This window comes from Mauremys mutica, chromosome 2, assembly GCF_020497125.1.
Source record: "Mauremys mutica isolate MM-2020 ecotype Southern chromosome 2, ASM2049712v1, whole genome shotgun sequence".
Classification (NCBI taxonomy): domain Eukaryota; kingdom Metazoa; phylum Chordata; order Testudines; family Geoemydidae; genus Mauremys; species Mauremys mutica.
The window spans coordinates 185,644,547-185,664,416 of record NC_059073.1 but is presented as its reverse complement, the minus strand read 5'-3'; the positions used below and the strand labels follow the sequence as shown (position 1 = coordinate 185,664,416).

Below are 19,870 nucleotides of genomic sequence, written 5' to 3'. Positions count from 1 at the left end.
ATGCTTCTGTTATCCCTATGTCATCTGGTTTCACTTCCTGCACCAGTAGTTCTAGTTATTCCATTTTGTTATCCTGAGTCCTTGAATTGGTGTACAGACATCTTAGTTGTTTCTGCTCAGCTTCGCCCGGATTCCTCATCCTATTAGATAGTCATTCTACTGCCAGTTAGTGTCATTGGTATTGGCACTATCTTTCTTCTTGATGTCCATTCTCCTATCCTTTGTTTTTCCTTTCTCCATTGCTGTATCCATTCTTACTTGATTTTTCTCCCACTCAGTGCTAGAATCAGGCATGGAGATTATAGAATCATAGAATCGTAGGACTGGAAGGGACCTTGAGAGGTCATCTAGTCCAGTCCACTGAACTCATGTCAGGACTAAGCATTATCTAGACCACCCTTTACTAACCTGCTCTTAAAAATTTCCAGTGATGGAAATTCCAAAACCTCCCTAAACAATTTACTCCAGTGCTTAACCACCCTGACAGTTAGAATTTTTTCCTAATGTCCAACCTAAACTGCCCTTACTGCAATTTAAGCCCATTGCTTCTTGTCCTATCCTCAGAGGTTAACAAGAACAATTTTTCTCCCTCCTTCTTTTCTGTACTTGAAAACTGTCATCATGTCCCCTCTCAGTCTTCTCTTCTCCCGACTACACAAACCCAGTATTTTCAATCTTCCCTCATCTTCCATGTTTTCTAGACCTTTAATAATTTTTGTTGCTTTCTCTGGAATTTCTCCAGTTTGTCCACTTCTTTCCTGACATGTGGCATCCAGAACTAGATACAATACTCCAGTTGAGACCTAATCAGTGTAGAGTAGACTGGAAGAATTACTTCTCGTGTCTTGCTTACAACACTCCTGCTGATACATCCAAGAATAATGTTTGCTTTTTTTGCAACAGTGTTACACTGTTGACTCAGATTTAGCTTGTGATCCACTATCAACCCCAGATCACTTCCTGCAGTACTCCTTCCTAGGCAGTCATTTCCCATTTTGTATGTGTGCAACTGATTGTTTCTTCCTTAGTGGAGTACTTTGCATTTGTCCTTATCAAATTTCATCCTATTTACTTCAGACCATTTTTCCAGTTTGTCCAGATCATTTTAAATTTTAATCCTATCCTCCAAAACACTTTCAACCCCTCCCAACTTGGTATCCGCCGCAAACTTTATAAGAGTACTCTCTATGCCATAATCTAAATCACTGATGAAGATATTGAACAGAACTGGACACAGAACTGATCTCTGCGGAACCCCACTCAATATGCCCTTCCAGCTTGACTGTGAACCACTGATAACTACTCTCTGGGAACTATTTTCCAACCAATTATTCCCCCCCCCCTTATAGTAGTTCCATCTAGGTTATATTTCCCTAGTTTGTTTATGAGAAGGTCATGCAAGACGGTATCAGAAGCCTTACTAAAGTCAAGATATACCACATCTGCTTCCCCTCTGTCCACAAGGCTTGTTACCCTGGCAAAGAAAGCTACTAGGTTGGTTTGACATGATTCGTTCTTGACAAATCCATGCTGAATATTACTTATCACCTTATTATCTTTCAGGTGTTTGCAAATTGATTGCTTAATTATTTGCTCCATTTTATTTCCGGGCATTGAAGTTAAGTGACTGGTAGGTAATTCCAGGGCTGTCCTTATTTCCCTTTTTATAAATTTGCGCTATATTTGCCCTTTTCTTTTCCAGTCCTCTGAAATCTCTCCCATCTTCCATGACTTTCTATGACATGAGCATCTCCCAACCATCTCCCACAAATTCCTAATTTAAAGGTCTTTTAATCTGTTATGCCAATCTCCATCCCAGAAGTCCGTTTCCCTCCCTATTCAGATGGTGTTCATTCCACGATAACAGTCCTGTCTGTGAATGCCTCCCAGTGGTTGTCCTTATAGCATAATTGCCAGAGACATCTATTGATCACCATAATTTTGTCTCACCTTGCTCTCCTCCTCTAGGGACAGGTAGAATCCCACTGAAGATCACCTAATCCTGTAATTCTTTCATCATTTCCCCTCACCTGTTATAGTCTCTCTTGATGCATTCCAGGAAGAATCTAGCAGTATCATTTGTTACCACATGAAGGACAATCAGTGGATTCTTTCTAGCTCTCATGAGGATCCTCCTCAGCCTGAGGTCCATATCCTTTATCTTATCTCCAATCAGATAGCACACCCTTCTGTTCTCTGGATCAGCTCTAGTGATGGGCCTGCCTATTCTTCTGGCTCTTTTTGCTGGCTCCTGTTCCACTGGTTGGTTGCTTGGCTGCCTTTATAGGCCCCAGAATCTGGAAAGTCCCACCCCCTAATCATGCCTCTACCGTGATCAAAGGCTGAGCTTCTCTCACTGCACACTGGCCCCTAACTTCCCCTTCAAACTAAAAAAATAAATAAAAAACACCAAGCAAACACACTCTCAAGAACTCACTCACAGCACTTAAGGAACAGGTGTTTTGCCTCCCTTGTCCTCTAACAGATCTCCACTCAAACTCCCCTGTGTCTAGCTCTGTTTGCTGGCTGCTGTGCTACTGCTTAATTTATTCCATTGCCATAAAATAGGCTTCAAGTCTATTCCCCTGCCCCTACAAAAAACATACAGCTATGGCTCATTTAATCTAAAACTAGACAATGATTATTTACAACAATAAGAGTTTTTTCGCTGGGTTCCCCAGAGAAGCAATCTCCACGGGGGTTGGTGATCCAGGCAGCCCAGCTCTGAACCTTCTTCCTCCAACCCAGAGTACCATAGAAGGAGGAGCCTGTGGTCCGCTTCAGTGGCTCAGCTGCCCAGCTTCTCCATGTTTGGCTGCTGCACAATTCTCCAGGCAGCCCAGGCTTCTCCTGCAGATTTGGCTGCAAACTCTGTCTGATCCTTCTGAAGTTCTTCCAAGTCTTCTCCAGTCTTGATTAACATAAATAATTTTGTATCATCTGCAGATTTTACCACTTCATGACTCACTCCATTTTCCAAATCACTAACACATACATTAAACAACACCTGTCTTAGGACAGAACCTTGTGCAGCCTGCTGTAAACATTTTGCCATAATGAAAATAAACTTATTTATTCCTGTGTTTTGTTTCCTGTCTTGTATCCATTTTCTGATCTATGGCAGTACTTTGCATATCACACCCTATTTAGCAGCCCCTTGTGAGGGACTTTCTCAAAGACATTTTGGAAGTCTAAATAAATTACATCAGTTAATTCTCCTTTATCCACTATTTTTTGGCTCACTAAAAGAGGAGCTCTGATAGATTTGTGAGGCACAGTTATCCTTTCCAGAAGCCCTTCTGATTAGACTCTTTCAGATCTTCTAGATTTTTTACAGTTCTAGTTTTCATGACCATTTCAGGCAGTTTATGGTAAAAAAATTAAGGTTTACTAATTTTTAATTTCTTGGATCTCCTATTATATATATATATATGTGTGTGTGTGTGTGTGTGTGTGTGTATATATGTATGTATATATATGTATTATTTTTGCTACTTTCCAATCCCCTGGTGTAAGTAATTGGTTCTAATGAGATTTCATATTTTTCATAGCAACTAAGCCGCCTCATAGAAGATTAGGGCTGGAAAAGACCTCAGGAGGTCATCTAGTCCAACCCCCTGCTCAAAGCAGGACCAACCCCAACTAAATCATCCCAGTCAAGGCTCTGTCAAGCCGGGCCTTAAAAAAACTCTAAGGATGGAGATTCCACCACCTCCCTAGGTAACCCATTCCACTGCTTCAACACCCTCCTAGTGAAATAGTGTTTCCTAATATCCAACCTAGACCTCCCCTCACTGCAACTTGAGACCATTGCTCCTTGTTCTGTCATCAGCCACCACTGAGAACAGCCGAGCTCCATCCTCTTTGGAATCCCCTTCAGGTAGTTGAAGGCTGCTATCAAATCCCCCCTCACTCTTCTCTTCTGCAGACTAAATAAACCCAGTTCCCTCAGCCTCTCCTCGTAAGTCATATGCCCCAGCCCCTTAATCATTTCCGTTGCCCTCTGTTGGGCTCTCTCCAATTTGTCCACATCCTTTCTGTAGTGGGTGGCCCAAAACTGGACGCAATACGCCAGATGTGGCCTCACCAGTGCCGAATAGAGGGGAATAATCACTTCCCTCAATCTACTGGCAGTGCTCCTACTAATTCAGCCCAATATGCCGTTAGCCTTCTTGGCAACAATGGCACACTGTTGACTCATATCCAGCTTCTCGTCCACTGAAATCCCAAGGTCCTTTTCTGCAGAACTGCCGCTTAGCCGGTTGGTCCCCAGCCTGTAGCAGTGCATGGAATTCTTCTGTCTTAAGTGCAGGACTCTGCACTTGTCCTTGTTGAACCTCATCAAATTTGTCTAGGTCACTCTGGACCCTCTCCCTACCCTCCAGTGTATCTATCTCTCCCCCTAGCTTAGTGTCATCTGCAAATTTTGCTGAGGGTGCAATCCATCCGATCATCCAGATCATTAATGAAGATGTTGAACAAAACCAGCCCCAGGACCAACCCCTGGGCCACTCCGCTTGATACTGGCTACCAACTAGACATCAAGCAGTTGATCACTACACATTGAGCCTGACGATCTGTCTGGCTTTCTATCCACCTTATAGTCCATTCATCCAATCCATACTCCATGGCAGTGCTCAGGCAGGCTGAGGCTTCGGTCCCTCCTCCTGGGGTTGTGTAGTAATTTTTGTTGTCAGAAGGGGGTCGCAGTGCAATGAAGTTTGAGAACCATTGTATTAGAACACTTGGGTTTGTACCATCTGACCCTAGGATACAATATATTCTGACTGGGCTCCTGTAAAATATGGCATTGAATATTTATTGTTCAATCCAATGTTCTGATTGGCTGCTTAGGCCTTTTTGATATGCACCGTATTTAAATACCGTTCAATATAAATACATCATCAGAGTTACCCAGCCATTGTATTCCCATAACAGAAGTTTGTAAACACATGGGATAAATAAGCTTACTGGAGTAAAATGATATGGAAATCTTTTCTCAACTAACTGTAGTGATATTTTAAATGCTCTACTATAAGCTTAAGCAGGAAATGCAGCCAAAGCCTGTAAATATTTTCTCTGGAGTACCCTCCCGTCCCCAGGTGCCTGCAACAATGATTTCCTGGCAATCTGGGTGCATCTTTAAACTGTTTTAATGCCTCATAAAAAAGCATACTTGACAATGTTAAACAGCTCTTGGTTTAGTTTTCTACTAAAACTAACTGTTCCTGTAATTGGCTACACCACCTGGGAAGTGCTGGTGGAGGAAATTTCCTGGCAGGTTCTCAAAACTGACTTTTTTTGACTAGCCTTCCACTGCTAATCCTCACTCCAGCACTATCTATTCCCACTGTTGTATCTGAACATTAAGGAAAAACAGGAAATATATGAAACCAAACAAATTATATGATCCACTGCCCTTTTAAAATAGTGCTTTCCGTGTGGTAGTGGGTAGCAGTCGATGGTATTTCCCTGATAGATCATTATTGTGCTTTTGTTAGAAACTGTTTGGTGACTTCAGTTTTGGGGTTGAAAGCTCTTCTCGTTCTGTCCTTTAATTTGTATGAACAATATTCTGTTCTCCTGATGTGTATTGTGGTGGGGTGGCTGTCCCACACAGGCAGGAGAAGGGTTAAGGCAGCCTTGGAGAGGCTGCACAGAACCCAGCCAATCAGGAAAGGGTTTATTGGGAGAGCCAATAAGGAGAGGGCTTGTTGGAGCACTTCATATATAAAGGGCTGCTCAGCAGCACAAGGGGCAGTCTCTCCCTGAGGACAAGGGAGAAGGACTGTCTGCCGAGGAATACCGGAGATACTGCAGTGTTGGGCAGGGTAGTGACGCAAAGGGGAGCTCTTGGCTGACCATGGCCAGACGGAGGCTCTGAAACAAGGGCAGGGAAGGTGCTAGGGGTATGGGGGAAGTGGCCCACGGAAAGTAGGCTGTGAGAATAGAGGGGCAGTAAGTGGCTGCCAGCTATAGGGTCCCTGGGCCGGGACCCAGAGTAGCGGACTGGCCTGGTCCCCTCCCCCATTTACCCCTAATTGCCAATGAGGAGAGTGGCCTAAATCCAGACTGCAGTTTGCCCCTGAAGCCAGGGGCTAGACTAGAGACTGCAGTTAGCCGCTGAGGCAAGTGGAAGGACTGAGGACTGCCTGTCCCCTGAAAGGGGGGAGACAGCAGGCTGGGGCACAGCTGGAGGGCAGTGTCCCAAAGAGGACACGGCAGTCCAGGAGCAATGCGGGTCCAGATGGTGGAGACGGTGAAGGAAGCAGAAGTAACGGCGAGTGAGACACCGCTAGTGAAAGGTGCCCTGGTGGTCCAAGAGAGCTAATTCTCAGCACGACCAGCAGGAGGTGCTGTGGTGGTGAGTTGGTGGGAGTTACATACTGTAATGGTGCCAAGAGCTTTTGGGGGACATTAGGGTGGTTTATGTATGTCAGGAAAGCAGAAGAGACTTGAAGTGGTTTGCTGTGCTCATTATGGGGGAGAATTTAGCCCCTAGTTTTAACACCAACTCAATGTTGGGAACAGCCCATCCACCAGAGAGCAATCGTGAGAGCAGAGGTGTACTAAGCTCAGCAGTTTAGGTTAGCAGGGTTTTGTGCAAACCTGTTTCTGGTTTCTCTTCACACCCAGGTGAACTAAACTTCAAGTTTCAGATTTTAAAAACACAAAAACTGAAGGGAAAAATAACTCTCAGAAGCCAAGTTCAGCTTTATTTCAGGTCAAAACCACTAAATTTTGCCAGGTTTCCACTTAAAAGCATGCATGGACCCAGATTTACCAAAAGCTTCCCTCCTTCCCCATGTTTATGGTGGTAATTCTACTGAGATATGCTCAAAACACAAGGAAAAAATTAAAATGAATTATTTGAATTAAACTCTGAACAATTTAGAGAATAAACTTGCTAGTAATTATGCCCCAAATGTGCTAGGCATTGTCATAATATCTAAGAAGGTAGAGCCTCTGCCCTTCCTCTGTTCATTGTATGATTCACATAAAAATGACACTGCCTTCCTTCTTATAAAGAGATTTAATAGCTTGGAAGCTGTGGGAAGGTCTCCTTATTACCAAAGCTTCATTATTTTTGCAAAATATGCTACAGCACTTTGTACATGATAAAGTCTTATCTTAACTAAAACCAGATCATGGTTTTCAAGTGTACAAACAAACTAGGTCTTGTAAGACACTATTTTTGTGTGTATTTACTCACAGAATTCAGTGACTTGCAATGCCTATCTCAAGCAGTAGTACAGGTTAGTGAAGTTCTGCTGAACTTGCTATATTAAAATAACATCAAGACATGACAATACTCGTTTCAGTGGTCATCCCCTGGTTGCGGCCTTCTGTGCCTCACAATGTAGGCAAAGGCATTTGTTGAAGACTGGCAAAAGACACCCTCCTGTGTCTTGATGCTATGAAGGTGAGCTGTGCATACATTAAGAGAAGAATAGCCATTTGCATTTCAGACACATATCTAATGTTTGCTAATTTTGGTCCCGCTCTGCAAAGATTTGCATATTTGCTTAACTTTAATCACATGAATAATCCCATTGAGTTAAAGTTAAGCACCTCTGTACATCTGCAGGATTGTGGTCCCTGCTTTAACAATATCGGTATAGTTAAAGCAGTACAGACTGCCTAGTATGAATGCAGATATAGTGCTTTAACTTATTCCTAATTTATGGGGAGGGGAATATACTGATACAGAATAAGGCAGTTTTATACTGGTATAACTGCATCCAAACTAGAGGCTGCGCTGGTATAACTGTCAGCAGAAAAATCACACCCTAACCAAAATAGTTACATTGGTACAAAAAGTGTGTGGGTTATTCATTCTGAATAATAGTCTGTGTGTAAAGGAAAGTATTTGTGCAATAGAAACCGTTGTCCTGCGTGCCCACTGACCCTGAACTACTGTACCTACCCTGTCGTGGCTTCATTTTACATAGCCTTGCAGGCCAGTTAAAAGTCTGACATTAATCAGTTCTTTTTCTTCTGGTGCTTCTCAAGTTTCTCTGAGTATTAATCTGTAGCTTTATCTCTCTAATTTTTGTTTGTTTTCAAGAGAATTTTTGTAAAGATTTCCCAAGTTATGTTTAGTCTGTTCGCAAATTGTTATATCAACACACTTTTGAATCTGCCCTGTCACACACAGATATAATATCCATAACGGTGAAGAGCAGTATGGCTCTTGGCAGCTCCAGCTCCCCTTTTGTCTCTTTCTAGGCTGGGCAGTGGGTTTATTATGTTAGAGCCAAGAGACATTTAGACTTGTGTGAGGTCTATTTCAGACTAGCAGTCTGGTCGTGTTCTCCCTTCATAATATTTTCATGACTGCAGGAACAGGAATATGGTGGGAAATGGATAATTAGGGCTCATTTCTAAAGATTATTAATGATTCTGGTCATAGTTAAATTATGAAAAATCCTGAATATCAACATTCTGATTTTTTTCAGCTGTCATTATATACCTTTGTATCTTGTGTTCTTTGCAAAGATGAAATGAAATAGCAGACTTAGATTCATTTGATAAAGTTAAAAGTTTTCTGCTCTACTGGCAGTGAAGAAAAAGTGACCACTGAAGAAGATTTAGATAATATATCTGCAGTGCTAATTCACACTTTGCCAATCCAATAACTCTTGCAATAAGACCTATTCCCTCGCCTCAGCTCTCAAAGATTTAATAGCAAAGGTCTCAGATTCTTAAGGCATTGTCACTTTCACAAATTATTGTATGGTATTTACTAGTATATGATGGAGTATTGTCATAAAATGGTTAAACTGAAGTATACATGTGACAAAGTAACAAAACAGAATGTGGTGCATTGAAATTGAATTGTAGCAAATGTAATGGGTCAGTTTAGTTAGGTGGTTCTTTAAAAGAGTTTTGACTTGAAGGTGGCTTTTTCCTTTTACATTGTCCAAGGTCCCCATTTACACAAACGGTTTCCCTTCCTCTGTTACCTCTCTCCTGTCTTCTTTCAACAAGATAATGGTAAAGTAATGGCCCCTTTGCCTCCAATATCTTGGTGTATAATAATGGTTACAAATCACAAATTTTCAGGAGGAATTTAGACTTCTGGCCACTATTATAATATTTTCCTGCCACTCGTTTTGTCTGGATATACTTTCTGTGGTGGGAGTGCCCTTTCAGATGTTCCTGTATTTGGAAACATAAGCTTGTTTAGATTCTGCTGGCTGTCACATCAGACCAAGCTAGTCTCTTTATTTCCCTCTGCCTCTAGTGAATGTAGAAGACTGAAAATAGTTGTCAGAATAAAGACCCTCTTCAGTTGTGCGTTTGGAATTGCACCTCTACTAATTGGTCATATATGAAACCAGCCATCATAATGTGTGTATATATTAGCTACTTGGATAATAACAATAATACACCAAGACTATTTATTGATGTGTCTCAACCATTCTACATGGTCATGTTACATCTCACCATGAGACTTCAGCAAGGGAGAAACTTTATCTTGAGCCTCATTGCTACTATGCCATTTTAAGAAAAATCTCTTTTAAAAATCATTATTATTTAAAATATTATTTCAAGTGAATTACAGACCCAACAGCTTGTTCCACCTGCTTGTCATGCTGTCTGTGTTCCACCTACATACTAACACAAAAGCTATACATTCATGTAGCATTGGCAACTACTCTTTAAAGTTTAAGTGCCATGTGTCACACCCAGGGGCGGCTCTAGGTATTTTGCCGCCCCAAGCACGGCAGGCAGGCTGCCTTCGGCGGCTTGCCTGCGGGAGGTCTCCGGTCCCGCGGATTCAGCAGCTTGCCTGCGGGAGGTCCGCCTAAGCCGCGGGACCAGCAACCTGCCTGCTGCCCTCGCAGCGACCGGCAGAGTGCCCCCCCGTGGCTTGCCGCCCCAGGCACGCACTTGGCGTGCTGGTGCCTGGAGCCGCCCCTGGTCACACCAGATTGTTGTGAAGTATCATTGAAGTATGTTGCATGGAGTCAGTGTGTCTCTGGATAAAATCAGGAGGCCCAGGGAATTGTGATTCAAGTTCCATGCACATAATTTAGTACAAGATTATTGCATATTAAAACTTATTAAAATGTTAGTCACAACTCATATTAGGACTGGGGGTTGATATGACTGAATTCCAGACCAGAATATTTTAGAGCATAGGAAATTGCATACTGAAACACACCAAATGTCTATCAAGCATACTACTCTGTCTCTGACAGTGGTCAATACCTGATACACTCCAGAGAAGGCATAATACACTCACAGTGCATCTTTGGGGAAATATTATATCATCGCTTGGGGAAGAGGAGTATTTTTCTGATCCCAGCTAGTGATCAGCTTATGCTCTGAAATATGATGCCTGATAACTCTTGTAATTTTGACCTAGCTAACATAATTCCAAATAATGAAGTAGTAGTTGTTATTAACAATTCTAGTTGTTGCTATTAATGATGACTTGGCTGTGAACTCCTTAGATCTCACAGAAGAATTTTAGAGGTAGGTCTGAGTTTCAGTCTTCTGTCAGGGACCAAACTCCTTACCTCCACATAAGTATGTCCCTGATCCTCTGGATAGTTATTATTTATTTGTATTACTTATTGTATTATTCATTTGTATTATGTGCCCAGAGACCTCAGTCAAAGAGGTTGGGCTCCAGTTTATGCTGATGTTGTACAAATGTAGTAAAAAGATACTCCCAGCCAAAAAGCTTACAGTCTCACTGTAGCTGTCTGGTCTTTGTCCTTGATCTGCTTCTAGTGTTTCTTCAGGTTTCAATCAGTCGTAACTGCCCTTGGCTGTATATTGAGACTTCAGCCTTCAAGGCAGCTACCTGGGGTTTCAAGTGATTGGACAAAACAGAACTGAACTGATGGAAAACAGTCAACTCACAATTTTGCCTTTTCTCTTGTTTCATGTACAGATGTTTATACCTGAGACACTGCCCAGTTTGACCATTCTTAGAGCAGTCCTTAAGTGATATACTGTAGCCATAATTCAACAGAGACTTTCATACCACATTAGGTGATAGAGCTGTAGCTTTTGAATCTTTAATTCTTGCTGAAAGCTCTTTTTGAGGGTGGGTTGAAAGTCAAAGGTCATAATCTGTTTAAAATGCATTCCAAGGAAAGATTTACCATGCAAGCTGGACTATCAGTTTTTGGTTTTTTATTTTCATTTTTTTGGGGGCCGGGGGGAGCTAGTGTTATAGATTATTGGAGTTTCTTATGATTTTGAGTGTGATCCAGCATTGTTACTCTAGCTTCACCAGAGTGCCAGAAACAAGGTTTACAGGATATCAAGTTTTATAGCCCCTTATGTAATGTTTATCTGGGTGGACTATGACATGTTGAAATTGAATTTAATGAAATTATTGAAATTATACTTACACTGACCTGCTGCCAATGTGGCCAAAACGTCTGCCTTCTACAGGATTCCTCTTTGTCTAAACACAGACAGACAAGAAAGATATCTTTACAGGAATAGTTTGGTCTTTTGCTGCTATTGCCTCCACCTGTGAATCAGTGGGCACTAGTGATTGAATGCCTAGACAGTACAGTGCTTAGAGCAATGATAACTAGAAGGAGAGTATCTGAGTTTTAAAGGCAGTGGAAGTATATTTTCTCTTGTACTGCTAAGTTTGTGACTTTGAAAGGATTAGGCAAGTTAGTTTCTTTTCAGAGAAGGGATTCCTTTCTTTATGACTGCTGATCACTTCATTCCAAAGTTCACATTACAATCATTTATGAACTAAACAAGGGCTTGTCTACACACAAGGGTGTACCACTTTAACTCTACCAGTATAGTTAAAGCAGTGCAATCCCACTTAGTGTGGATGCAGTTCGATTAGTATAAAGGTGCTTTATACCTGGATAGCTATTTCTGTATGGGAAGGGGAATAAGCTATACTGGTATAAGGCACATTTATATAACTGGATATACATGAGGGCTTGTACCAGTATATAACTACTTTGGTAAAACAACACACCCCTAACCAAAATAGTTATACTGTACAAAAACTGTGTGTAGACCTGGCCAAAGACTGGAGAACTCACATCTGCTTTCAATGATGACTACTCGTTAAATGTATCCACTAATTACAGTAGCAGTCTATCTTGCAAAGCTAGCATCTGATAAATCTTCCAGAAGTGGTTGCTTTGGTTTCTACTAGCTGCAGCCACTGTTCATCCTTGATGAAAGGGACCGTGTTGTTTGGCTGGAAACTTACTCAGCTATGCTTGATCCTTTGATTCTATTTTAGCAGACAGTTGAACAAGAGCTAAAGATTTGATACCTATTACTAATAGTGTTACTTAGCTCTGTTGCACTCTGATATTATACTGTCTAACAATCAAATAATAAACTTAATATAGCAAAACTAAGCCCTTTGTGCCTTTTAATGAACCAAGGTCATAATCATTAGCACTTTCCCAGTATGTTTTACTGATTTGTTCCTGTACTTACTAACCTGAAAGGTCCAGATTACAATATAGCTCAGCAAAGGATTCCTATTGCTATTGCAGCAACTGCTAAGATGACAAAATTCATGAATTTAGCAACGTAATGGCAAGTATTAATAAGCCTCATCCTAAATTGCATTCAGATTCCAAAATGTAGTTCTATCATTTTTTAGTATAGCTTTCAGTATACAGTATTCCTTTGGTGTTTGATACATCAGCTTTTGAAGCATCTTCGCATAACATGTTTGGAAGTGCTCGCAAAGTGTTGCACTTCTATTTTCATTTCAGAATCCCATTATGGAGTTCGTCCTTTCAGTTAGAGCCATAATGGTGTATAGCTGGTTTAAGTGATACTGCAGTTGAAAGAGGCTGAACAATTCCTAAAAAGATTTTGCATGCACCTCAGAGGTTTAAGTTAACTTAAACATTTTCTAAAATATCTGCAGCTTTTAAGGTCATCACAGCTTAATAAAGTAGTAGGTAGCAAGGGCATATTATGTCAGTGTTTTGATGCATCTTTGAATGAATATTTCCATGTCATTCCGTGTCGGGAATATATTTCTGACTAACTCATGACTGTTAACAATTTCTGTCTGTATAATCAATAAAAGTGGCACTGTGAAATGTGATCCTCTTTGGTCTGCAGGCCAGCATTGGGTGGTCTCCTTACATCATCCTATCGGCAGCACCAAGAATCCTTGGCAGCGGAAAGAGAGAGGCGACGTCAGGAGAGAGAAGAGAGGTTGCAAAGGATAGAGCGGGAAGAGAGAAACAAATTCAAGTAGGAGATAATAGTGTTCGTTAATGATTTGTTGCCTTAATGCAATATTTTCCTAAATAATAGGGAAATTACATTGCAGCGTTCTTCCTTCAGCTATGTGCCAAGGTATAAACATGTTTAAAAATTGATATATTAAACAAAGGGTATTATGAATTGTAGCATTTAATGAAACTGTCAGCTTGTGCATACCTAGCCAATTATACTGGCTAGATAACAGCACAGGCCCCAATTCATTAACCAATTTACTCTCCCTCAAACCCTAATGTTTATAAGATGTAGCGGTTTGGGGGATGGGTCTCTTGCTGCCTTAATTTTTTGCTAAAGTCAAAACATTTCACTTTTAGGAGCATATGGTACTTTTTGAAACATTGCACTTTTTTAGAATACTTCACCTCCAGTTCCCTTTAATGAAAATAGATGTATCGGAATCACTACACAAACTAACTACAGGGTCTAATCCAAATTCCACTAAAGTAAATGTAACGACATTCATTGACTACAGTGGGCTTTGGATCAGGCACATCAAATTAAAATTTATATAAATCCCTCCCAGATGGGAGAAATCAAACCATTCTAAATTAAATAATTTGCCAAAGGGCTGAAATTCAATATATGTACTAGGGAACTTGCAGGAAATGCCATATATAAAAAACTGGTTACCCTGTTTGTTAGTTGTACGGTGTCATAGCAGATCTCATTGGAGTGAGACTCCTTGTCCATCTGCAGTTATGAAGTATTCTCTGCAAACTGTGCCTAGAAACAATAATTTCACTGTGTCATAATCAGGGGTGTGAGGGGAAGAATGTCTCTCATCAAGAAGAATGTAGCAGGCTATAGACTGGAAAGAGTTGCTGTCTCCTCCATAAAGCATTTATTTTATAGCCCTAGAATATATATTAAGAATTTGGGTGCTAGTTTTCAAGGAAATTTGTCTATTGAGATGCAGGTTTGGGCCCTTTTCTGTTTTAGTAAACAGCTAAGAAATGGAAACAATCTATTGTGTCTGTAGTGAAGCTGGGAAAGAGAGTACCAGTAAGAGAGGTTGTATCAAATGACAAGTAGAAGAAAACTAAGAAAGTTACACACAAGCCTTCTTTAGTCAGCGGAGATGCCCTTCTGGCTCCAGAAGACAGCTAGTTCAGTGAAGAAAAAAGGAGCAGGAGGGCAGGGACTAGTGCACCACAATAGAGTCTTCGGCAGCCAAAAGCTGCCCAAGTTCTTCTGAAACAGAAGCAATTAGCTCCCAATCCTCTAGCTCTAAGCTCCTTCCAAAAACTCTCCCTCCAAATGGTATCATATTGCTACAGCAGGCAGTCATGAGACAGCCAACATCAGCTTTCAGAAAGGAAACTCCCAGACCAAAAAAGCCACACAGAGCATTTGGCAGCTTGAATGACAGATCTGCACATCTTGCCGGCAACATACAGTGATAGTGCTGCCGTTGGGGATGTTTCCTAAGGTTAGAAAAATGAGACCGTACAAGTGAAATTAAAAAACAAAAAAAAATCTTCATCCCATTCCATGAGCCCCTCACAGCTGTTAAATTAAGAGTATAATCCTGTGAAGTGCTGAACAGTCCAAATTCCTAAATACAGCGGTCACCCTTAAAATTTTCCAGTTAGCTAAGATATGATTGAGATAACTAAATAACTTATTTAGGTACATGTACAATATTTGAGTTATTTTCCATAGTAAGTATAGAGCAGGGTTTCCCACAGTATGAAACATACTCCCGGGGTGGGGAAGGGGTGTAGAGGATTAGCCTGGGGTACATGGAGAGGCTTCTCTGGGTATGTCTACATTACAGTTAGCCACCCATGGCTGGCCCATGCCAGCTGCTTGGGCTCACAGGACTCAGGCTAAGGGAGTGTTTAATTGCAGTGTAGACATTCAGAATTGGGGTGCAGCCCAAGCTCCAGGACCCTCCCCACTCACAGGGTCCTAGAGCCTGGGCACCGGCCTGAACCCAAACATCTACAGCACAATTAAGCAGCCGCTTGGCCCGAGCCCTTAGCCCAAGTCAGCTGGCCTAGGCCAGCCACAGGTTTTTAATTGCAGTGTACAAATACCCTCCGTTTTCTCCAGAATCTCAGCTTTCTTTTTTTTTAAACATTAGTCTCCTAGCTGTTAGGGTTGCAAAGAAAATATGGAAACTGTGAACCAATGTGTAACAAACACGTTGATGGTGTCTTTAGTTTGCAGAGAGCCTGAAACTCTAAGATGTGCACTGCATTTTTCATTTCAGTGGGTGCTAATTCCAATGCCAATGATGAATGTCAGCATTATAGACTATTTCATCAAAGCATGTAAGAAAGGAAGTATCATATTATGAAGATCTTCACCATCTGCTCTGAGTGACCGCTCATTTGGGGTAGAGCATTAACAACACATGCTAGGATTGAAGAGGAGCTAGATCAGTTTCATTCTCCTGAAGGGGACTCTCCTTTTTTAAGGATTAGAAACCAGTGGTCTAGAGAATAGTGTTTATATTTAAGTATCTTTATCTATATATACAATTTGACAAATTTTTATGGGTGACATCTGAATGTGAGAGCTAAGGAAGGAGCATGATAACTGTCTTCAGATGTTTGATTGGTGCATGCCCCAGGGATGGTGAGTAATTATTTCATTTGATACACAGAGTATAAAAAGAAATAATGGGATGTGTTCAGTAAGTGGAAGATTTCTGGAAAACTCCCTGGCACTGAGGTCTTATAGGCTGAGAGATAGTCTGAAGTGATGAAAGTCCCATCAGTTTTGTCTAACCACTTGACAAAACACTATGAAATGGACTGTAGGGAACAATCTTGCATCAGCAGGGGTGTGGGCTAGATGTTCTAACAGGACTTCTAACTTCTGCAGTTCTTATATAACCCTATGAGATAAACATGCTGCAAATAATATAAAGAACATTTCAGCACTAAAAATCATGGGTGGGACATCATACCCAGTAATTACACTACCCAAGTGTTAGGCAAAGTTGATCTGGCAAAAGTGAAAGAAAAGAGTTACTTGTGGGAGGAGAGAATAAGAGGAACTGGAGGAGAAAGAATAGCAGAAATGTGAGGACAGATGTAAGTAGTGGCATTTGAGGACTTGTAACTTGTCCAGAAGTCAGGGCCATGAAAAATAATAGGCAAACATAGAATTATGTGCCAGAAATTCTATTTTGGGCTTCTAAGCCTGTAATTCAAAGTTGCCCATTTTTATTCTATGCTTAGTATCCTTCCCCACTGTACATATTTGGCATGATGGTGACATGTAGTGTATCTCTATACGTCTGAACACACATACACCCTCTTCCACATTTATTCAGAGAGTAGATGCAAATGTCTTCAGTGTAGATAGTCAATCTTCATTACCTTTAATTGTCTTGGTTTTAGCTATTTATTTCTCTTATTATTTACATCTGTTACCTTCCTTATTCTTGTTCCTTCTTATTCCTTGGTTTCCTCTGCAACTTAAGCCGTGATTATTTAGACAAAAGAGAGGAACTAAGGCAAGCAAGAGAAGAGAGGTTTGTACCTTTTGCTTTCTGCTTTCAGTTGCTTTCCACTTATTATGTCCATTATTGTGTGGCTGTTGGCTATTTAAGTACACTTTTAACCAGGCATGCAAGGGATAATTTTATTTAAAAAGAAACCTATAAAAATGTTGTACTTTCACTAAAACAAAAAATGAGTCCAATCATGGGTATAGGAATAAATAACAGTGTAGCAGGACTAGTAGGCATGGGATTGGTTGATAGACATAACTTTTGTCTGTTGATTTGGGAAATAATACCAAATATTACATTTGAACCAGAAATTTGCCCAAATGTTAGTATGGTTATAGTTCTTCTAAACCCGTCTTTTTCAACCGATGGGTACAAATGTTCAGGGGAGATCATGAGCCACTGAAAATTTTATTATTATCTAAAGCAAAGAAAATTGGTTATCAAAAAAATTCTCATTCCCCCACTCCCAGCATACCCTTATCCTTCAAGGTCCAGTATTTTCTCAGAACCACTCAAAACACACAAATAAATTATATAGGCTTAACATTGTTAGTATTGATGATTATTTTATTCTTTCATAATAAATATAATGGTAATTTCAAATTTTTTTACTCCAAATAAAAGATTAGCAACTGGAAAGGTTGAGAAACACTGTACTAAGCATTTAGTTTCCTACGCCCATGAAAGCAAGTTTTCCAGGAGCACTCAAATAACAGACTTTGTCTTCCAGTAGTTTAACCTCCATTTTCAATAGTGTTTATTAAAGGCTAGATGGAATTCTTGTTTTCACCTGTAAAATGTGCATGTTACTAACCAGATAACAGACAGAAAAAATCAAGAATGCTACAATTCTGTTTTGCGTAACATGTGCAGCATCCTTACCATTGAGAGACTACTAGACAAAGTGACCCATGGAATCCTTTAAAAATTATATTTCATTACATTAATGTGAAGAAATCATCCAACTGGTAGATTTCTCTCTGGCAATACAAATCATCACACGGGAGGCAATTTCCTCCTTCAAACTTAGAGTCTGATCCAGCAGCAATTCTATTGTGGCTAAGGTGGCCATTATTAAAAATGATTTTGATGTTTCTAAAATCAAACAGAGGCTGATGTGCTTTCCCTCATCTTTACAGCCAAAAATACAGCCATTTAAAGCATCTTGTGAAATGAAACACATCTGACCGCATAAGCACCAAACACTGACTGTAGCTGGGTAAAAACTTTTACCACAATCCTGCTGGTCGGCTAGATTTGAAACAAATTAGAAGTGAGTTCTCTGGCATTTTCAAGTTGTAATGGAACATGCTAAAGTAAGCTGGAGTATTTTTTGGAAATGTTCACCAGCAGGGCATCATTGCTATGCTGCCTGGGCCAATTTTACCAGTCATTAGCAATATATCTTGATGTGTATATATCTTGAAATGAAAAACTAAACTTTTATTTCCTTCTTATGAAGAGGAAAGAAACATCTCTCTTAGACAGTCCGTAAATGCACTGTCAAACATCAGTCATCCATTGCATTGGCCTTACGTAATTTTTTTTAATAAAGTCCTTTGCATCAGACAGCTTCTGACAGTGCACTTTTATGGGCTATTTTGCAAACATATATCCCACATTAGAACAAAATAAGCACAAAAAGCTCTGCTGAAATCCCCCATTGTCTAAGTTTCTCCAGGTTTTTGGAGCAGTCTTGTGTAGTATAAGATATTATATGAGCAGTATGCAGTACCGATGGTAATTTTTGTCCTGAGCCAGAGCCAATTGAAATCAGTGGGAGGTTTTCCATTGACTTCATTGGGCTTTGGATCAGGACCTTAATGAGGAAGTAAAAAGTTTAACTCTGCATTTCCTTGGTTTTGCAAGTATGAATCAGCAACATTATTTTCATGTATTTTTGTGTTTGATAGCAGATTGTTTGCAATGATAATTTTAAAATGTCCTTGCAAAGAAACACTCCCAGAACCTTTCCTAGAGGTTTACAGTTCAAATGGAAATGTTCCTGTTCTTATTCTGACCTATATCTGGTTACTTTGCTGAAACAGAGGGTCATGTAGAATTTCCAGGGCACTGCTCACAGATCTAGAGAACTTCAGATTACATTTTTATTCTCTTAAACAAAATAAGTGGAATTGGTTGCTCATGAAACATACCAAACTGACAACCCAGGGGTTTGCTGCCTTTTAGCCATAGAACAGGTTCAGCATGTGCACTGGCACTGCAAGTTGCCCTGACCTAGAGGAACATGGAAGCATGGATGGCGGCAGTGCCTCAACCCTGGACTGGAAGAACCACATGTAGGAGAGAGACACTAGTTCATTCTTTATATGCATTCAAACCCTGGTCTTCATAAGACTGCTAACAAGAAAGCTAATGTGATGGTGCTTTTGATAATATAGATACCTGCTCACTAGGAACTGAATTGAAACCATCCACTCATTTAACATAACTCACTTAACAAATGTGAAATGGAAACAACTTTTTGTCTAGATTCATACTTGTTACCTATTGGTATAAAGCTCCATCTAGACCTTTACTAATGCCCTGAGTTACCCAGTATACACGTGAACCTTAAATCTGAATATTCTCCATCTTCAGTTTGTTGTGTAATGCCATGAGCTCTGCTGCTATATGAGTTCATTTTTTACATTTTGACTAGATACAGTTGTGTATGTTGACAGGCTGCTATTTTCCTAGTGAATTTAATTCTGCAGCACAAAACCACAGAAGCAAAAAAGTTAAAACAGCTGAAAAAGAGCAGAGGGCAATAAAATATTGTAGTTCCCCATGTTACAGGGGGATCAGTCCAGATCGTTGCTGTAGTGCATTGGCACATTGCAGAAAACTTCATTGCAGCCAGCTGTTCTGTACCTGGTTTAGCTGAGCGATCTATTTGAACGTCTCTTTATGAGTCTGAAGTTCCATCTGCTCAGTTTGTGGGGAGAGGGAAGGCTGAATACCTGACTGACTGCGGTTAAAATAAGGGCTGGTTTCATTAACTGTGTAACAAAAGACCATGATAATGTTTGTGAAGGGCTTTCTCTTCTTTTGGAAAAAAAAATCATTCTTTAGAATTGGCTTCATGCTAGAACTGTAAACAGTTCTTATTTTATAACCATACAAGTATGTGGCTTGTTACATTTT

The 19,870-nt window shown here is 40.4% G+C and overlaps 1 protein-coding gene across 13 annotated transcripts in view; it reads left to right on the top strand.

Annotated features, from left to right (window-relative positions):
- The window catches only part of FHOD3 (formin homology 2 domain containing 3), a 650,322-nt gene that overhangs the window by 514,975 nt on the left and 115,477 nt on the right, over positions 1–19,870 (top strand). For all 13 annotated transcript variants that reach the window (XM_045007832.1, XM_045007840.1, XM_045007828.1 and 10 more), the window contains one exon: positions 13,093–13,227. In XM_045007832.1, coding sequence (XP_044863767.1) covers positions 13,093–13,227 — 135 coding nt within the window. The remainder of the gene's footprint in view (positions 1–13,092; positions 13,228–19,870) is intronic.